This window comes from Anas platyrhynchos, chromosome 4 (assembly GCF_047663525.1).
Source record: "Anas platyrhynchos isolate ZD024472 breed Pekin duck chromosome 4, IASCAAS_PekinDuck_T2T, whole genome shotgun sequence".
NCBI lineage: Eukaryota > Metazoa > Chordata > Aves > Anseriformes > Anatidae > Anas > Anas platyrhynchos.
The window spans coordinates 63,425,318-63,445,194 of record NC_092590.1 but is presented as its reverse complement, the minus strand read 5'-3'; the positions used below and the strand labels follow the sequence as shown (position 1 = coordinate 63,445,194).

Here is a 19,877-nt window from a genome sequence, read left to right as displayed (position 1 = left end):
TTTAAAAAAAAAAAAGCTACTATAACAAGAACTTGGAAAGGATCTACTGTGTTATGAAACCATTGAGGCACTGAGTTAAAGTAAATAAAATATTTCTGCCATTTATACAAGTCATAAGAAAAAAAAATCATACACAACTAGATTGTTTGGTAAAATACCTGAGGTCTAGATCATGACAAGTGAAGCAAAAATAAAATTTCATTTGAGTGTTACTCCTCCTATCCCACTCCCTATTCCCCCCTCCACCCCCAATCTACAATGTCACTACAGGATATCTATTCAGTAAGACTTGACAAAATGCTGGCCAGATTCTCAGGTGAAAAATAGCCCCATTTTCTTCCTGGAACATTTTTCTTGGAACATAATTAAGGATGGATTTCAAATGGGGGTGGTAGGATTGGGATGAGGCTGCTCTACACTATTATGCCCAGTTTGAACCCAGTTTTTGCTTATAGCACTAAAAAAAAAAAGTAAGATAGTTCTAAAACATTTAAACTTAATACATTCATTTTCTTTACTGTATTGATTCAGATCCATGAGCAAACAGGAACCAACATACCAGAGATTCCAGCGTGAAAGGGAGGAAATCCTCTATTTAGACTCCAATACGAATTCAGCACCATAGCTAAGAAAGATATTTGTCTAATGCAAACCTTTACCCCAAAAAAATTAATCTGGTTGAGGGCACTGCTGCTGCCAGAGAAAGAGAGACTGGGTGACCACAGATTGCATACACTTGTCAGTGAGACATGCAATGAAACTTACAGAAGAGCCTCAGTTCTAACAGGCTACTTTGCAGTTAGGATAAAAAAAATCATGCTTGAGTCTTAACATTGTGCTTCCTCCAGGGGATGCACAGCGATGGCACGGTTTCCAAGAAGGACATGTACATCAAAAGAGCTAGTTAACCCACTGAGCAGCTCAGCAGAAGGCAGAGAGGGAGTAACGTGCAGTGCTAGAGGCTGACACTGGCTATACCTCAGGAGCAAAACAAAGAGAGGAAGTGTTCCCCACCCCCTCCCCAGTTGTTCAACAATTTTAAAGAAAAGGGTGGCAGCCAACAGAGCAAAAATAAATCAGATTTGTAGGTTAAGCCATGACCAAGACTAGCATTAAGGTTGATATCTATTTTTCAGGTACTTACAAATCACAGTAAGAGAAATGAGATGAGGTTCAGTAAATAAGGAAGTATCTCTGCATTCTTTATGTCAATAAGAATGTGCCCTTGTAGACCCCTAAAAAGGAGAGCCCATGACACCTTTTACTGCAGCTTCTAGACATTGCTACTTTAGCGACTGTCAAAACTAGATTTAATCTCTAAAGTAGCAGCAAGATACTTTGAGAGTTTTGTGTTATTTGTAATCTGAAGTCTTTTCCTTAAGCATTTCAGAAGTAACTGAGCTAGTATTGGGGTAGAGAGAAGGAAAATTGCTTTTTAAGTGACAGTTACTAGAATTTTATTTACTATAAAAAACTCTAATTTCTTGGAAAAATGGTGTAATCCTAGCTGTCATGCAGGAACATTTAGATCTAGAATTGGTCTGAATCTCACCAGACATCAAGACATCTCTACTTTACATACTTGCAAGTCAATGAAGGAAGCATGGCCCTCTGTTACTGCTTATAGTGACCAGCACTGAAGCAGGAGACACTCTGTGTCACGTAACAGGCAGAAATCCTCCCATGAACTGAGGCTTCATTTCTTGAAAGAGACATGGGTGACCAAGCCCAGGTAACTCAGTGCAAGATGCATCCACTACCTCCCAGAATAAAGGGACCAGAAACTGTCTGAATCATCTATTACCACTTCTTTCCCCATTTTCACCACTTTTTGGATCTTAGTAAGCTAGCCAGCCCTGCAGCAGGACACGGAATTGAGACATCTTCAGCCTGTGGTCAAAGAGACCTTAAATACATTTCACATTGGCATTGGTTAAAAATTCTGCCAACAAAGCTTCTGCTTTTCTTTGTTCTAGTCCTAACTCTATGATAGTCTCAATACCAACTGCTATTACGAACTGTACAGCCAACTTCTGTTGGTTACAAGTTTGTAACTTCCTTAGAGAAGGAAACTGTTAGAGAAAGGCTTCATTCCTACATGCATGTCTATTTAGATGCTCACTGAATCATCACAGAAAAGCAAAGTCCACAGCAGGTCTCTAACAACAAACAGGTTCCAGCACTGCTTTCCTACTGTGCAGCACCACATGCCTAACCAGCATCTGGATGGAAGTCTAGCAGTCAACTAATGAATGAGTTCGTCTGGCACACTTCCTGGATTAGCAGAATCAGAAATATGAAGCCTTCTGCTTGAAAGGGAGATCTTGGGGAAAGCTGTTGGAAAAATAAACTTATCAGAAAATAGTATTTCACTGAGCCAAAGAAGTATTTAATTCAAAACATCCCAAGCTTGATGAGTGTTTGAGAAATTGAAGCTGAGGGTTCTGCAACCACACCATGGCTCTGCTGCAAGAAAGACTTCACATCAAGACCTTGCAAGCCGTCAGAAAAGCTCCATGAAACTGATGCCCAACAGCAAGTTTAACTAGTAGACTTCACAGAAAGTCATCCCTAAGAAATCCAGAGTTTCTAATTCATGAGAATTTTCAGGTGGTTTCCTTTCATCTACCATTTCTGCCTCAAGCAGACAACTTGTCTATTTGCTGCGTACTGTTTTGAAATTACATTGACATTTATTTCTTACCTGCTGAAGCTACAGAATGACAGTCATTCTGTATCTAGATATCAAACTATCACACAGCAAACACATTATCAACTCTATAGATATCAATCCTACATTCTTTAAAGTTTATTTCCAAGCATGTTACTAACATACAAACCCCAAAGCCAATATATTAAAAAAAATATTTTTATAATCTTGGATATACCTTTATAAGTAAATTTTATATGTTTGTCATAAGCTTACTTTTCTACATTTTTATGATAATGATGCCATGTATTTCCACCTTTAGTCTTATAAAGATCTGGTTAAAAGAAAAAACCACAGGCACCATTTTCATATCCAAAGAAAATTTGGCTTGGCAAATTAGAGTTTCAAATTGCCAACGTGTCAACTAGGTCAACCAGAATTGAGCACTGATCTATGTAAAAACTTCACCTGAAGTTAAAAAAAAAAAAGGTATTAACCATGACTCTTCTCTCTATAAAATTTTATAGAGTTCAAAGTTAAAACTGAAAGTGCTTTACTCACATGCTTCACTTAGGCTAGAATATCTAAGCTCAATTCAGCTGATTTCAGATCTTGTCTTAAACATGCCCAAAGCTAACAAGAATAGATACCATTACTGAAAGTAAGTTGAGATACATTGCCTATTTACATGTCAGGGACAACCAACCTGCAAACTACATCTTGAATGTAGTCACTTCTGCTGAACCTGTACGATACAACTAAAAAGAACTCGTGCATGCACACAAGTTTCTCATCAGCTAACATTTAGTAAGAGCTAAATTTCCTCAATTCCCACTGGAGACTGAAAAAGCAGAAATAAGGAAATGAAGACCACAAATACAAGTTTTAGCTTCACATTAGGCGCTCTCAGTGAAAAGATGACAGATAAGAGAACAGAAAAAAGTGAATTGGTCTCATCTTAGCTTTTAGAATTAGAGATGCTTCAGAGACTAATTGGGGTGCTTTATTCTTGCTTTTTAAGTTTAAAAAGCAACCAGTACACATCTATACAAATTTGATTAACTTCCTCCCAAGGATTACATGGCACAAGACAAAGCACCAAATGGTAAGATTTTAAGTTTTGGATTCAGACTTACCTCTGGTGTGGAACAGAAATCACACAATGTCTAAATGTACTTGCTCTGAGAATTCATTGGGAATTAGCAAAGTCTGTAATGATCTTTTAATTAGCTCCTACATTCTATAAAACTCATGTTATTAACGTCTGACTGAGTGGTGGCAAGGAGAGAAAAGAAACAGACTAATTTCAAGTACATAGTGGCAGGACTCTGAATACTTTAATCATGGCGAGAATGATGAGCTCTTACACAAAGTGCATGGGTTTAAGCACAGTGTACCATCCCACCTTAGAAACACTCCACTCCTCCTGTGTTCCAGCATTGGCTCCTCCTTAGCAGAATCACTCTATTTCTAGACAGACATTGATTTTCAGTTGTGAATTCAATAGTTTACTTTAAAATCTGAAGTGATATTTTTTCCCCTTTTCTATAGTATAAAATGAGAAGTTACATACCTATTTTGCTCTTTAAGCAGATAATGCATTTGATGCAGAAGCATTAAGCAAAAGCAAAACAGATACTAATTTTTCTTCTGGAAGACCAGGAACGAGAAGAAAATCAGAAAAAGCTGACTCACCACCAGGTTTCACTACTACTTTGACAATGTAGTATGTTTCTTTGACCCAAGACAGTCATCTTATTGCTTCCAACAAGTTTCTAGTAACACAAAAATGGGAAACTTCAGTACTTCAAGCTGATCTTTACCTAGGATTTTTCCCGTTAATTAAACAATTTAGGAAGACAACAGCAACCACTTATGAAGGCCAACTTGAACTGCAAGGTCAATACAGGAATAGGATTTTTTTTTTTTTTTATTTAAAGAAAGCCTATTTCTAGCAAGAGGGAGAAGTACTGTAGGAACCAGATAAATCTCAGTTCCAGCATTCTGGAAAACATCACATGAAGTTACTTCTCCAGTACCAAACTTCTTAGTCTCACAGGTCTAAGTCACTCATATTCCACGCAAAGAAGTCTTTTACTTATCTGTAAGGTCAAGAATGAAGGAGAAAATGCCAGAGGACCATTATAGATGTGCTACTGACAAAGCTGCCTAGTAACTAGTCTGTAATTGTTCTACATGCCACATAATCCAGTCAGTCGGTTGTCAAAGGACAGGTGGAGAAGTAGTGTCACAGAACAAAAGGACAGTCAACTCTTCAAATACACCATCCAAATCACCACCAACTGGTTACTCTTGCCAACAGCAGTAGAAGAGGCTACTCTGGTTCTTGGGTTTGTGATGCTGTGGTGGGCGAATGAAGCTGACAACGTGACAGAAGATCTGCAACCTGTTGTTCCTTCATAGGAAATCAATAAGAAGTTCTTGAGGAAAAAAAAAAAAAAAAAAAAAAAACAAGTAGCTGTTCTACTGCCTTTAAGGAACACAGTTAATATCAGTTTCCTCCAAAAAGAAAAGTAATTTGATCCCTCTGAAGAGGGATTCTGAGAAGATGCCAAGATCTCTTTAGACAATATGAATGGGACAAACGACTACTTCTCACTTCAAGCACCAGCCCCCAAAATGCTACGATAGGCAGAAACCTGAAAGAAAGTAAAACTGGGTTTGGGTCATTCCTCTTTAAAACCACTGGGTAAGTATTTTTAAGGTCACCAGTTAAGAGGCACAGTCAGCAAACAAGACCGCAAGTTTCAGTAACCAAAATCATCACGCTGTGGAAGCTTTTTCCCCCACATGGTGTCAGTGCAGGAAGCTGCTGACAAAGCTGTCCTGTACCTAGCTCCTAGTTGTTCTGTATGCCACGTTATTAGGTCAGTCGGTCAGCAAAGGGCAGGTGGAGAAGCTGTGTCATACAGAACAAAGGACAGTCAACAGGAAGGCCCCACACAATGGTGGGGGCATCTCACAGCTTTTTCTCCCACAGTGTCAGCGCAGAAGGCATTGACCAGTTAAACGAGAAGCTCATGATGCTTGAATTTTTAGTTCACTCCCTAGAGGTTTGTGGGACAAAGATCTCTTGCTGGAGATGATGGCCGTGATTCAGGCATGACGTACAGCATATAAATCATTTAGTGTTAGGGTGGATAGGGATCAGCATTGAGGAAAAATTTTGTCAAGGCTGAGGAAATAATCATGAAACACACAAAATAGACATGGTACTAACAAGAAAGGAGAAACTTAACAACAAGTAGTGCTGAAGAAGCCTGGAGATAGGGTATTAGATTTCATCGAGGGTAAGTTTTAGCAGATGACTTGCTAAACACAGTTTATCAATGACCACAAGAAACATACCTGAAGCTCTGACTGTGCCAGAACAGAAGATGATGGTGGCCTCAAACACAAGCATGACATCTCATCACATACTGATGGTATGAAGTGTAGGAACATACACACCTGAGGATGACTGAAGAACCCATTAAAGGCTGAATAGTAGAAATTTGAAGGCTCTGTCTTCCCAACAGATTACAACACAACCGTAAGCTGTTAAGTGGACAGTTCCCCAAGTTCAGGCATCAGTAGAAGAAGGTCTCACAAGACCTTCGTCAGTACAACTTTGAAACAAAGCTTCTCTGATCTCTTCCTTAGAGCAAAATTCTCTGAACACCACACCAGCAGACCTCTAAACTCCAAAGCCATTATGACTACATAAAACGAAACACAGCTTTTAAAAAATGGTAGAACTCCAAAGTGAAAAGGTGACATGCTAGAAGTGAGTTTATAAACTGTATTTCCAATAGCCATCGTACTGCATCACTGCCAAGCTTGTTTTCCATCAATCAAGTACTACCAATGAGTCCTGTACTGCCTGATCTACAGAAGTTTTCATTTCTAACCCCTCAGACCAAGAAGCTAACTCTTCTTTCTCTCCATCCTCTTGTAATAATGTTACAGACTCTTTTGAACAGGAACACAAAAACAAAAGCTTTTAAAAAAAGCTTCCCAAGGAACAGATACAGAAATTCTTGCAAAGAAAACTAGCTGGTTAAAAGACAGAAATGAACAGTTAGTTTTCCCAGCAGAAGGACACAAGAGAGTCCCAGGGGTGCCAGTGCTCTTCCACCCAAAGAGATTATCTAATAGACTTACAGTTCCCTACATGGCAGTCTAGTATTAGCAGGGGGATGCAGAGGTCAGTGAACATCAGGGGAACTTCAAAATACTGAGGTGTCAAGGTGGTGAAACGGAAGAAGATAACCAAAGGCATGTAAGCACTAAGCTGAATGGTGAAGAAATTAAATCCTCACATTAGACAGCAACAGGCACTGAACTGAGTCGTCACTCAGGTTTTAATCCTGGGGTTCAAACACACTGTCCTGTGAACAAATAAGCTTGGTAAATGGCAAGTAATATACCATGAATTTATGGAGTTCTTAGAGGAATATCTTCTGCATTGTTCCCTGGTCTGTCACCATAAACTGACACAACCTTGGCTACTGCATGTACTTCTAGTTCCACATTGTAAGATACAAGCAGAAAGTGTAAGAAAGGAGGGAAGAATGATCAAATTTAATACACAGCTTCTCTACAAGGCACACAACTCTTCAACTCGGAGGACAGAAGAGATTGCCAAGTGAAGATACGTCAGATCTTCAGAAAAAAACAGAACTGGAAGAACCCCAGAACTATTCAAATAGGAAACACCTGTTATCACTTGCCTTTTTACATATATATATATATTTTAAATAATGGTTTCATATGGTGCTTCCACTTCTTGTTTTAGGACAAGCAAATGAGTCACATAAAATACAGAATCCATAACCAGATGACAGAGATCCACTGAAGTTTTATGTTGCTTCAAAAAAAAACAAAAAAAACCAACAAAACAACACACAACCACACACCCACTCACTCAAAGTCAACAAGCAGAATCATCTTGTAGGGCAGTTATCAGAACAAAGAAAACTTTCTCTAAAGGATCGAGATGAGTCGTTGAAGGATGAGAGGTATTTTTGAAATATAATTATGTATTCATATTTTTCCCCCTAGCAGTCCACCACTGGCTGCAGACAATAGGTGCGGCACTAGACAAGTTTGCTCTGGTTTAGTGGACCTGTTCTTATCCAATGATGCAGAGACACTACTACCACCCCCACGGAGCACAACCCTGACTATACTTTGTTTGAATGGGTTCTAAGGAATCCTTCCAAGCAGTTTTTCAAACTGGAACAGGAGGAACGGAAAGACTGCTCAAGGAGATCACCAGAGCAGAGAGCTCATTATAGCCCCTACACTGCAACTGGGACTGCATCACACTGCACACAGTAAACTCTGGACAGTATCAGCTATTAGCAGTCTACATTAGCATGTATATTTGTAGCTGTATCCCCCCCCAGCTTGTCTGAACAAGAACAACAACAACAAAAAAAATCAAATCCACTACGGTAACTTGGGTCATTTGTACTCATTGTCCACTAATACTCTGTTTTTACCATGTTAAATAAGTGAGAATATCTGAATAAGAATGCAAAATGGGAGGAGGAAACAAAAAAAGCAACCTGACAACATTACCACAGTGCATATACACTGTGAATAAGTTTAGGCTAGAAATTAGGACACTTCTAGCCAGAATGGATTTGGAATCCATTTCCAAAAACAAACAAAAAACCAGAACACTGAAGTCCCTTCACATGGGTACTGATAAATATGCAGAACCCTCTGATAATAAGACTTCTTGACCTGGCAAGAATGCCAGAGCCTGACATTTCCTCGATAAGGTGATATGAAGAAGCATATACTCCTTTTTCCTCAAGTACCATACAATGCATTATATAACAGCAATATCTGAGGGAAGAATTCTGAAGGAAGTTGACAAAACATTTAGAGAAGACTGATGTCTCTTGGACTGAAGGACTGAAAGTATTATTTATTTGGTGTGCAAGTTTTTGATGTAATGCAAATAAACTATGAAGAAACATACCTAAAAAAAATCAAAAGCTAAGAGAATATTTTTGTGGAGACAGTTGTCAAAATTGCTTTAAAGTCAAAGAGAATAGATAAAGGTTTAGAAGTAAACAATCTAGTAATTTTTATTAAGTCAAGGATGGGAAGCTACTGCTCATGGAAGTTGAGGGATGAACAGATAGGGTGGTCCAGGAACAAGAAGACTGAAGGGACATGAACCAGACCCAAAAGGATGTCCACAGTCTGTGTCACTCAGCTGGTAGCATAGCAAACTTTTAAGACTGAATGTGGCACAGCTGGCACTATGTACAGAGTAGTTTAAGGTAGCAGTGGATCTTGAGTAGATCTCGTTTTTCTTTCCCCCACTAGATGACCTGCGTCCAATCTACAGGTCACAAATGGACAGCTTCTTTCTATAGCGTACATTCTATATGGCAGCAATATTTGTTCATCATTAAAGATACCTAGCAGTTTTGCACCAGTAGTAACCTGGCATAAAATTGTGTAGTTTTAAGAATTAAAAAATTTTTTAATATGATCCACAAAGATTTTTGGTATGAGTTATGAAAAGCAGCAGCATATTCAACACTCCTCTGACCTATCAGTGGCTAAGCAAACTAGAAAGCTAGCTTTTAAAGCAGTGGGATTATGACAGTGGTGACTAGTCTTCATATATAAGATTTTAACTAGCCTTTAACTAAGTTTGAAGTGAAGACTTGCAAAGGGAGGAAGATTATATTTAATTTTCAGATTATAAATATTTTTTAAGAGCAATCTGTAGTATTTCAGAGTAAGACAGCAAAACAGTTGATATTTCTACTGAAAAGCCCTTTAAACATGAGCGATTGATCTCGAGTCAGCTAGGATGTTCCATATTTAAAAAGCAGGACATTACAAAATTATACAGAACCTGAAAGCTGAGGGACATAATTAAAAGAGGTTACAAGTTCAGTCATCTTCTATTTACCACCAGACCTTGAAAAAAATTTAAAATTCACATCTAATGACATTTACCCCTGTCACCCCCACAATATAACACATGGTGCTATTTAGATGCAAGTCTACATGGATGTTGAGAACCAAAGACAACCCAAAATAACAGCTGAGACTCCAAAAAATTTGGAAAGAATGAAGGATTCATCTCAAAAGGGGTTAATCCAGCTTCAAGATATTACACAGGAACCAGGTCTGTGCCAGAAGTGGACACAAAGATGCTGATGGTGTGCTACATGGGTCTTTGATCTGAGAATTCACATGCAGCTGACCACATCCAATAAAAAGGGATTCAACTTCTATATCTGGATGCATTTCTGCAGATACAGAATCCCCTGCTCTTTGTAATACATCATCTACTCCCTTACAGTCTCAAATGGATGAGCCAGTACATCCATCTTCCCTACTCTCTCCTCTCTTCTTCCTGGCTTTTCTATGCCTTTAGCAGATGGAAGGATAAAGTGGTAGATTAGCAGTGACAAAGAGATAGATCACATAATAGCTTTACACCCTCAAACAAGCTTCTCAGTACCTTCCAGAATATATGGTAGTTAAATTCATAATGCCATCCTACTTTTCAGGAGTTTGATACCAGAAATACGAATCTCACATTCATCTCTCTATCAATATTCCTACCTATCAAAGTTTCCTATGTACATAGAAGAAAAAGTTCAAGAATAACATGAAAGACAAGGTCCTAAGGAGGACAAAGAAGTTTAAGTTAGTGAAGTCTATAAAGCTCTGGCTGACCTCTACACTGTACATAAACATACTGAACTCTAAAGGTTAGAATAACAACCTTGTTTGAAGCCCTAATACTTGAGTCATATTCAAGAAGAAGGGATCCATTGTAACTATCTATTCAAAACACCCATATAATAGAGCTGAGAAATAAAAAAGGCAGGGGCGGATAAGGGGAAGAGGTACTCATTTTTCCCATTGTGGCTGTAGGCAGTACAAGCCCTGGCTACTTGCCAGGAGCTGAAACACAGCTAGCTTCTCAACAGAACAAACTAATCCGATGAATTGATCAGCACGACAAACTCCTCTTTCCTGCCTTTACAGAACTACTAGTGCTTACTACCACAGTAAGACGGTTCAGAAGACTCAACAGAAAATTTACCAAGAGGAACAACCACCACAGAGGCCCCTCAGAACCACTTAAAACAGAAGGGCAGTTGGCTACTAGATCAGAGCAGTTCCACCACAGAGGAGAACAAGCAGAAATACGTTGTTGTTAGCAGTACTGTAACCTTGCTTTTGTCAACAATCGTTTTGATTGGGATGCTGTTCAGCCAACTCTGTCTCTAGCTCATTTGGAACAAAAAATTCATTGCTAGAAGTTACTTAAAATCAGAAGCCACTCTGATTCACTCTCTAGTGAAGCCACTTACACTTGACTGAGAAGGAAAAACAGCAGGTACGTAGTAAACTTGACTAGGAAACCGAGCCAAGCTAAACTAGATTTGACCTTTCCTTCCCTTTTCCTTCTGCTGCCACGTTTCTCCTCTTGTTTGTTAGGTTAGCTTTTTTTGTAAGACTAATTTTACCATCGAGTTTGTTGGGTAGTTTTAATGAATGAATCCTCATACTGGTCTACACAAACCATGACAAAAGATACAATGAGTGCAGAAAAAAAAAAAATAACAAAATTATGGTATGCAACAACACAAAAACAAGTTACCAACTTCAGAGGTCTGTACAGTTACTGAATGCCAGTTCAAAGAAAAAAACAGATTGAATTGCAGTGACAACACATCTCTCAATTTTTTTTGGTTTACAGAAGTTACAGCTTAAGCTGTTAGTGCCTACAATGCAGGAAGACCAGCAGAGTTCAAATTTCTCAGCTCACTATCAATCACACAAAAATAAACAGCTACCATATAAGAACATACAATAAGAAAGTTCAAGCTATGCCTAAAACCATAGACAAAGATCACAGCAGTTCCTGGAACACTTAAAACTTGAACTGCTTCCATATACTAATATCTAGGCACAAGGAGCACAAAAACAATCACAGGTTTTATGCGCGCTACCGAAGGCACGTGTATTTACTTGTATGCTCCAGAACACATTTCTGTTCTGAGGGCAAATAATTCCAGCAGAGCATTGCTTGCATCCCACGTGGTCTGTGCAGCAGGTACTGTTTTGCCTGTCACAAAGGCATGCTCCGTACCACCTTACAGCTGCAGGTTCACAGCAGATCAGCAGACTACTCAGGCATCTGCCACTAAATATACACAACACCGCTGCATCTTCCCCCCAACTTTTTAAACTAAGTCCCTGGATGTCATCACCCTACCTTCTGTATTGTTTTCCTACATGAATATTACCCTCAGGAATCCCATATAAGACATCCCTTCAAAAACACATAATGACAACAATAGGCCATGACATCTTGAGAGGAGCTGATGAGTTGGACAAGGCTTGTGAAAAAACATGGAAAAGAAGCTGTTTTAACACAGCTTATTGAAGCACGTTTTCCAAAACAAGCAAAGCAAGCCCCACGTGTCTTCTCATATTTCAATCTAAAGACAGCTCATGTGATATGCTGCAGAAACCTCCAATGATATATATCCATGCACTGGGTCTAAACATTTTCTTTTTTCCTTACCCTGCTTGTCACATCGCAGCTCAAAGCATGACAGAACCACAGGAAGACCCTACGCTGGTATTACAGCTCACACCTGACAATGACTTTATGGCCACAGTAAGCTTGCTTGCTGTTTAAGGAGCCCAGAGTGCCAAAGAAGCAGGTATCATTTTGAGATCGTTCCTGCACACAGCCTTGCCAGCGTAACAGAGCATCAGTGCTGGCAGATACTGGCTGCCTGCAGCACTAGCAGACAGACAAGAACATAACAGATGTACAGTGAAATAGCTGGTTCTGCCACTGTGGCAGCTGTAGGAAGTCACCTACAACTGTGATGGCATTACAAAACAAACAGCAAAACCCTGTGACATTGTGCAGAGGACCTACAGCCATGGGGAAGGTGGGGACACTCCTGTGTATTATTGCGGGGATAAGGACAGGAAGCAGTTAATGCAGGAGGGCTCCAACAGTGGGGATAATACCAAGTGCAGAAGCTACAAGTCTTTGGTTTGGGGGGAATTCCACTTGAGAACTAACTTGTTCAAAAAAGAACAAGCTGGTGCAGGAATTGAAATATTTAAAAAAGCAACTTTCAACCTTTAGTCATGAAAACGAACAGAATTAGATTTACTGATGTACCCTAGTTTAGAAAGCAAAAAGTCTGAAAGAAGTGACACTGAAAGCAAAGGAGATGGCATGATTTGATTTCACAGGCATACCAAAGAGTACATTTTCATTTTGATCAACTTTCAGCTTTCATAAGAAAGCAATTCCAAGGCTATTTCCTGTCAAATGTATGCCCCCGAGCTGTACCAAAGGATCAGGAGAACTTCTATCCTTCTCCTAAGTAATGACGCACTTATTTTTTAAGAATTGGTTATTATTAAAATCTTTAATTTCCATACTGAAAGATCATTCCCACTCTTTCATATTTTCACAATACAGTGCAAGGCCCTAGAAAGAAAACTTTGACTTCCATGACTGAAGTTACCTGGCATTTTCCATTAAAAAGTCTCTGCTTAACACAGACGATACCACTGTAATATAAAGAAAAGCACCAGCTCATGCTGTAGCTTCTTCATGCAATTCCTAGGCCTCTCCTCTGTGCCCATGCCATGAAAGTTATGTGGGCTCAACACACTTGCCAACACTTTGCCTGTAAAGGCAAAACACTTTGCCAAGTAATGTTGATCTGTGGGGTCGGTGACTGTTTCAGAGAACTGCATAAATCCTGTTTCTTAAAGCTGACTGCAGTCTCACGTTAAACTTATATAGCTTCACATCAAAGCCTCTTAACCCAGTGGAATGCATATAACCACTTCACACTGCAAAGTTTTAATCAGATAACTTAAAATTCAGGTGTGGTGCCCTTCTGATACACACCTATATATATATATATATATTTTTTTTTTTTTTCCAATTTACACCACCATGGAATTCATTTGTTGTATAAGTTAGGTACTTCAACTCCAAACTTTCAGACAGTTTTACATAAACACAGAATTTGGAATTAAGGTATCTTGTTTATTAGCTATATAACAAAGATCATGCCTAGGACAAAACACCTGTAAGCAGGGCTCTGAACAGAATTTGTTGGCATGTCCTGTACATGATGCACAAACAGCTACAGAGTCACGAGCTGCAGATGGCTTCTAAGAGCCTCCAGGTTTGAGCTTGTAGTCACGTAAGAGCTAGGTGCTCTGGAGCAAGGCACATCCAGAAGGAGAAGCCTAGGCATCTTAGGAATGTTAGTGCTTAATGTAACATACACAAAGCCTACCATCTGAACAGCTATTTCATACGGCATACCTATTTGGAATTTACGTGACTATATTCCACGCAATTATAACATGAAGGATTTTTTCGGGTACCTTCAAATACATTTTGATCTCAACTAACAGATATCAGTGAAATTTAATCACTGTTTTTCTCCAAGTCTTTAAGTGCTTGAACATTTTGACCTGGGACTTAAAGTAATATTCCACGAGTCACTAATTAACACAATAGCCTGGCAAGAAACAAGCTTTTAATTCTTAAACCCATGTAAACATTCAAGTCTGCAACAAGGTTTTGACAGATGAACAAAAACCCATTCAGCAATCAAACCCTTCAAGCAGAGGTCCCTAACCGTTACTGACCCTCAAGCAAACAGTACACTTCAGACAACCGAGTTATTTTCATCGTGCTGCTGTGGATACGAACAATCTGTTGACTATTAGCCTCAAGCTGGGCAATCAGTGTCTTGGAAGGATTACCTCTGGCTCGGTTTACCATTTCCATAAAGCATGTGGGTGAGGCATCCCTCACATATAAAGGATTTCAAGGTGCTTAAGCAACACCATAGCACAGAAACGTGTCAGATTTAGCATCAATATAGCAAACAATGTAAGAAATCAAGAAGTTGTTCATCCAAACGGCTGGCAGATGACATGTTGAAGGAATCTCTGCTTTCCTGCGTCACTCTTTTAACACACTGCTTGACAAACTACAGTCCACAATGTCACATCACCTTTCAACAATTTTGGTAATAAAAAATGTTAAGGGTAGAAAGACGTGAGATGTGGGTGTTTTTAGGATTGATGTTGAACTACCTCAAGCACTGGTGGGCTACTACTTCGCTACATCATTTTCACCACTTTGCTACACAGGTATGACTCTTGAAAAAGGTGGAGGAAAAAAACAAAAAGCTATACCAAATATCAATCATATTCACCACTTCCCCCTCCCTCTTGTTGCTGTTTCAGCCATGAATTGAGCAATTGTTTAGACATTCCAGTTAACACTAGCTTTGGTAAGACTCTTCTGATCTTTAGGAATACTTTGCTGAGGGAGAATAATTAACCATTTCTACTTTGAAAGTTAATTAGCACCAATACAGGGGGTTACTTTGCAGAAGTTAATGCTGCAGGATTTCAAAGCATTCAAAATAAAAGCAGTTAAGTGTACTCTACCTCCATTACACTGACTACCTACCCACTTCCTTACCACTGTGTTTACACTTTCTCTTAGATAAGGGCTATTCAACAGGCATGCCAAGTAACAGTTCTTAACAGAGATAGCTCTTGACTAACTATTAAACCATAACCCATGCCCCTCCTCCTCAGCAGGAGCTAATCATAATGCAGGGCTCTTTCTATTAATTAATTTTTGCATATGAGTATATGAAGAAATTATATCCTAAAAAAGCATTTCAAGTGGAATGAGAGCACAAAGCGATAACACAGCGGAGTCTGTGTAAAGTGTAAGTAATTATTTTCTGGTTTTACACATAACGAATCTCAGTGAAAGAGCAACCGCAAAGCAACTTGGAAGAAGTTTCTCAAACACAACAGATCTGCCCAGCAGAGGTCCCAGTCTACAGTGACATTTTATCTTACAGAGAGTTCATTGCATTTCTTCGCAGTCCTCGTCCGTGCTGGTCATGTGCCACTGTGTTCCTTGAATGCATCTGATAGCACCCTGCTACAGCTCAAAGTCCCTTCAGTTATCAACTATCACGCAGGCTTTTAGGATCCCAGTTTAGATTTAAAAACGAAATGCCATCAAGCAAGATGTAACCAGAGGAGCGGATGCTTCATATATAATTCGTGCGAGGTATCGGCCCGTCAGCTCTAGCAGTGCACTGTGATGTCTGTGCCAGCGAACGAGCGCTTTTTATGTATTCTAATTAAATTTCATCCTTTCCACAGAAGTGGGAGAGGAGTATAGGAGTATGTGGAAACGCGTTTTGTTTTCTAAAGAGCGTTATGTTAAACGGGAAAGGTTACAGAAGTGCACTACGTACAGGTGCAGTAGTACACACACAGGTGTTTGACAGCACACACGACGGAGCCACCAGGCTCCCCAAAACACGCAGCAGCAGCACCGGGACAGGGTCACCCCTCGGTCACCCCCTTCCAGGGCTCTGCCCGCCGGCCCTTTGGGACCGAGGCTTTTTGGGGCCGGAGCAGGGCGAGCTCCGTCGAGACAAGCGAGCGGCCCCGGGCACGTGGGTGCCTCAAAACAGAAGGAAAAAAAAAACACAAAAACAATAAAAGGGGGGGGTAGGAGGGAAGAGAGCACAGGCACAAAAGCCCGGGGCCGAAGCGAGGAGCGGGCGGCGCAGCGCGCACCGGGGCAGGCGCCGGGCGCGGCCCCGCAGGTACCCGGGAGCGCGCCCCCGCCCCGCCCCGCCCGGGAACGGCGCCAGGGCCCCGCGCGCCCCCGCGGGAGGGGGGCGTCACGTGACCCGAGGGGGGAACCTCGCGGCCGGGGCAGCCCCGGGGTGGGGGGGGAGTGAGGGAGAACTGCCGTCGCCATGACAACTTCCCGGGGGGAGGGAAAACTTCAAATCCCAACCGTCAGTGCAGGAGCGGCTGGCTCTTAAAGGCGCACACACACCACCCCCGCCGCTCCCCCCCCCCCCTCCCCGCTCAGACACCCGCGATGGAAGAAGGGGCGGAGGTGGGGGGGCGGCGGGGAGCCGAGACAAAAGGAGCCGGAGCCGGGGAAGGGGGCGAAGGCAGGGCCCGGGCGGCCCTCAGCCGAGCCGCGGCGCCCACCCCGCGCTGCCCGTTGGCGGCTCAGGAGACCTCGGCTCGCCCCCCAACCGCCCCTCACCGCCGCTGCCAGCCGGAGGGGGAGGCTCGGGCTGGGGCTGCCGTGCCCGCTCCCCGCCGCCGAGCCCCCCCGAGCTTTCAGCGCCCCGCTCCCCGCCCGCAGCCCCCTCCCGGCGCTTACCCACACAGTGCATGAGCCGGTGCCGCCAGGAGTCGAGTTCGCGGCGGACTCCCCTGCGCTCCGCCGTGCAGCGGGGGCTCCGGCACTGCGAGGAGGAGGCGGCGGCGGCAGGAGGAGCGGGAGCCGCGGCGGCCATTCTGTCTGTTCCCTTTTCCATCTGCCTCTGACCTCACGCCCGCTCATTTACATACGAGCGCGCGCTCCCCCCCCCCTCCTTCAAACCTCAGCGAGCGCGTGCCCGCGCCCAACCGCCCCCCCCCCCCCCCTCACCTCCTCCTCCCCCCTTAGCATCCGGGGCGGGGAGCGCGCGCGCGCGCCGCCTGGCGGGGTGATTGACACGTGTCCACCCCCTCCTCCCTTCCCGCCTTCCGGGCTCCTCACCGCCCCCCCCCCCCTTCCTCCGCTCCCTCTCCCCGCTCCGGGTCGGTAACCGGGCCGCCAACCGGCCCCCCCTCCCCGCTTCCCATCGATGTCCCCCCCCCCCTCTGGCCTACAAATCCCGAAGGGCAGCGCGCCACCTGCTGCAGCCCCGCGGGGGGAGGTTGTGCAGCAAAGCATGCTGGGAGTTGTAGTCCGCAGAGGGGAGCCGGGAGGGGGGGCAGCCGAACGCCCACCCCAGAGCCATCCCCAATGGGGGGTGTAAGTGGCAGTAAGCGGCCAGCAGCAGCTCGGCAGCTTCCTCGCTTCCTCCTTCTCCACCTCAGATCTGTTGCGAGCGCCTCGTGTCTTTTATTTGCCCTGAACTTCCAACAGTCACCGGCTTCGCCTCAGAAGCAGCGAAACCCAAGGCAACTCTTGCAAGGCATCGTCAGAGCCCACACAGAGTAAACACAATCGTGTGAGGCTAGGATGCATCGGTTTCAAACTAATAATAAACTCTGAAGGAAAAACTATTAAAAATGTATTTAGATATATTATTCTTCACAAGATGGGCTTAAGAAATCTGTTTGTGCTTTTGCTACTCGTGCAAAACTTTGCAGATATTTCCTTCTGAACTCGTTGAAGATGCTTTTCTGGGCAAGGGACGTGTTCAGGGATTGCCTGCAAATGAAGATCACCTTTGTTTCCACTGGAATGAACTGAGCTTTTGTAACAGATGACAGGTCACGGCTTTTATCCCTTTTAATTTTATTTTTTTCCCAAAGAGATTTTATAAAAATAAACTTGGTCATTTGTGTAAAGCAGCTAATAGAGCTTAATGAATTCAGCACACAGCAATTTTAAAAACTATTCATTTAATTGAACCCCGGAGATTATCATAGTTTCATATGGACACAAATGTCCTTCACCTGAAGAGGTTTTTTTTTTTTTTTTTGATGCCTATGTTTAAATAAAGAATTGACAAGACACTACCCCCACCTCCTTTTGTTCATTTATACAATTTTTGCTCTAGTTGCAAGTCCCATTCGAGAGACTTCTCCAGGCACTGCAGGAAAAAAGAACTAAACGTGGCTGACCAAGCTGGAGGGCAAATTTCAGGGAGAGGGAGGGAAGGCAAAAGAATTTCAAACTGCCTCGACTTAGTATTCCTAGGCCTTCTGAAAATACTGCCTAGCTGTCAGACATGCTAGGCACTAGGTATTGAACAGCTCCCTCCCTTTGAGATGCTTTATTCTTCCAAATCTAAAACTAAAGCAGGCAACCCAAGGATCTTGTTTAGTTGAACCCTCAGGGGTGGTGCTTTTAAATTAATTGTATTGGTTTTCCTTCTGTATCAAAATGACTTCCTAGCCAAGAGATTACTGCTTGCATGGACTTGGACTTCATTTTATAGAAGCGATTCCACTGTTGTGAACAAGGAAACTCCAAGACTGACTGAGGGCAGAGCCAGGGGCAGTGACGGCTAATTTTAACTTGGTTCATTTTAGCTGCCTATCCTAGCTAATTTTTCTGGGATCAGAGAGTCAGTTAACTTAGAAATGGCTCTGGAGGCAAAGTCCAGTACAATTTTGTTTAAAGCTATAAGAATTACTATTATGGTCTTTAGGCATGTTTCTTCTCTCATATATTAATTTGTGGGTAAAGACAAAATAAAATTGTCACAGGAGCTTATCTACAACCCTATCACAATCTGAAATGTTGAATTATTTTTTTTTTTAAATGCATATTGGGGAGATTGAACTGTCTTATTGATACATTGCAAAACTGTTCATCACCAAAACCTCTTTATAATTAATCCCCAAAGATGAAATTCACTCCTGTACAGACAGCTTTGCGTGGCTCTTTGTCACATAAGCACTGCTTTGTGGAAACTGGGAGTAAGGATGAAGTGTAATTAAAACAGTCTAACTTGAACAGACAAAGCCTTTGCAGATGGTATCTTGAAATGAGTATGTCCTGAAATGGTGAACCTCCCCCCTTACATGAACACAATTTGTAAATCTTGAAATTGTCAGTGTTTCTGGTAAAACAAAAAGTGTTAAATAATGAATTGTACAATAGCTTTATGAATGAGTATTGCAGAGAACTATTAATATTTGAAAGATAAATGACAACAGAAAACAAGGGTTTGAAGAATAAATGCTAGGGGAGATTTCACAATAAACACTGACATGATCATTTGGGTAAAGGATCTAGCTAAACTGAACAAGCGATATTTAATAATCACTGTGAACGTTAGGTTACCAAAATATAACTGCTTAAATCTATATGCAATATACATATTCCAGTGATTTAGTACATTATAAAGATGCATAAGATCACAATCTTATATGCTAAAATACCGCAAACTTCACAGATTTAGGCTGATGCACTGAACTGTGAAATGCTGAATAGCCAACAAATGTTTAATTCTGCTGCTTCCCCTAAGGGATGGCAGCTTCCACCCAAGAGAGGTAGGCACAGACAGCTAGCAAATGATAAATATTTTGCCACTGTGGTTTGATATGTATGGTTTAGGGCATAACTGATCCACCTACTCTTTCAGCTACCGCCAGCAGATAC

General features: G+C 41.9%; 1 protein-coding gene across 9 annotated transcripts in view; it reads right to left on the bottom strand.

Annotated features, from left to right (window-relative positions):
• Positions 1-17,211, bottom strand: part of LCORL (ligand dependent nuclear receptor corepressor like) — an 80,803-nt gene extending 63,592 nt beyond the window's left edge. For 3 of the 9 annotated variants that reach the window (XM_072037745.1, XM_072037748.1, XM_027457328.3), the window contains exon 1: positions 16,935-17,211. In XM_072037745.1, the coding sequence (XP_071893846.1) occupies positions 16,935-17,091 (157 nt within the window). In that variant the 5' untranslated portion in view covers positions 17,092-17,211. The remainder of the gene's footprint in view (positions 1-16,934) is intronic. The other 6 variants (XM_038177993.2, XM_027457331.3, XM_027457332.3 and 3 more) reach the window with 4 other exon arrangements.
• Between the last annotated feature and the right edge of the window lie 2,666 nt (positions 17,212-19,877).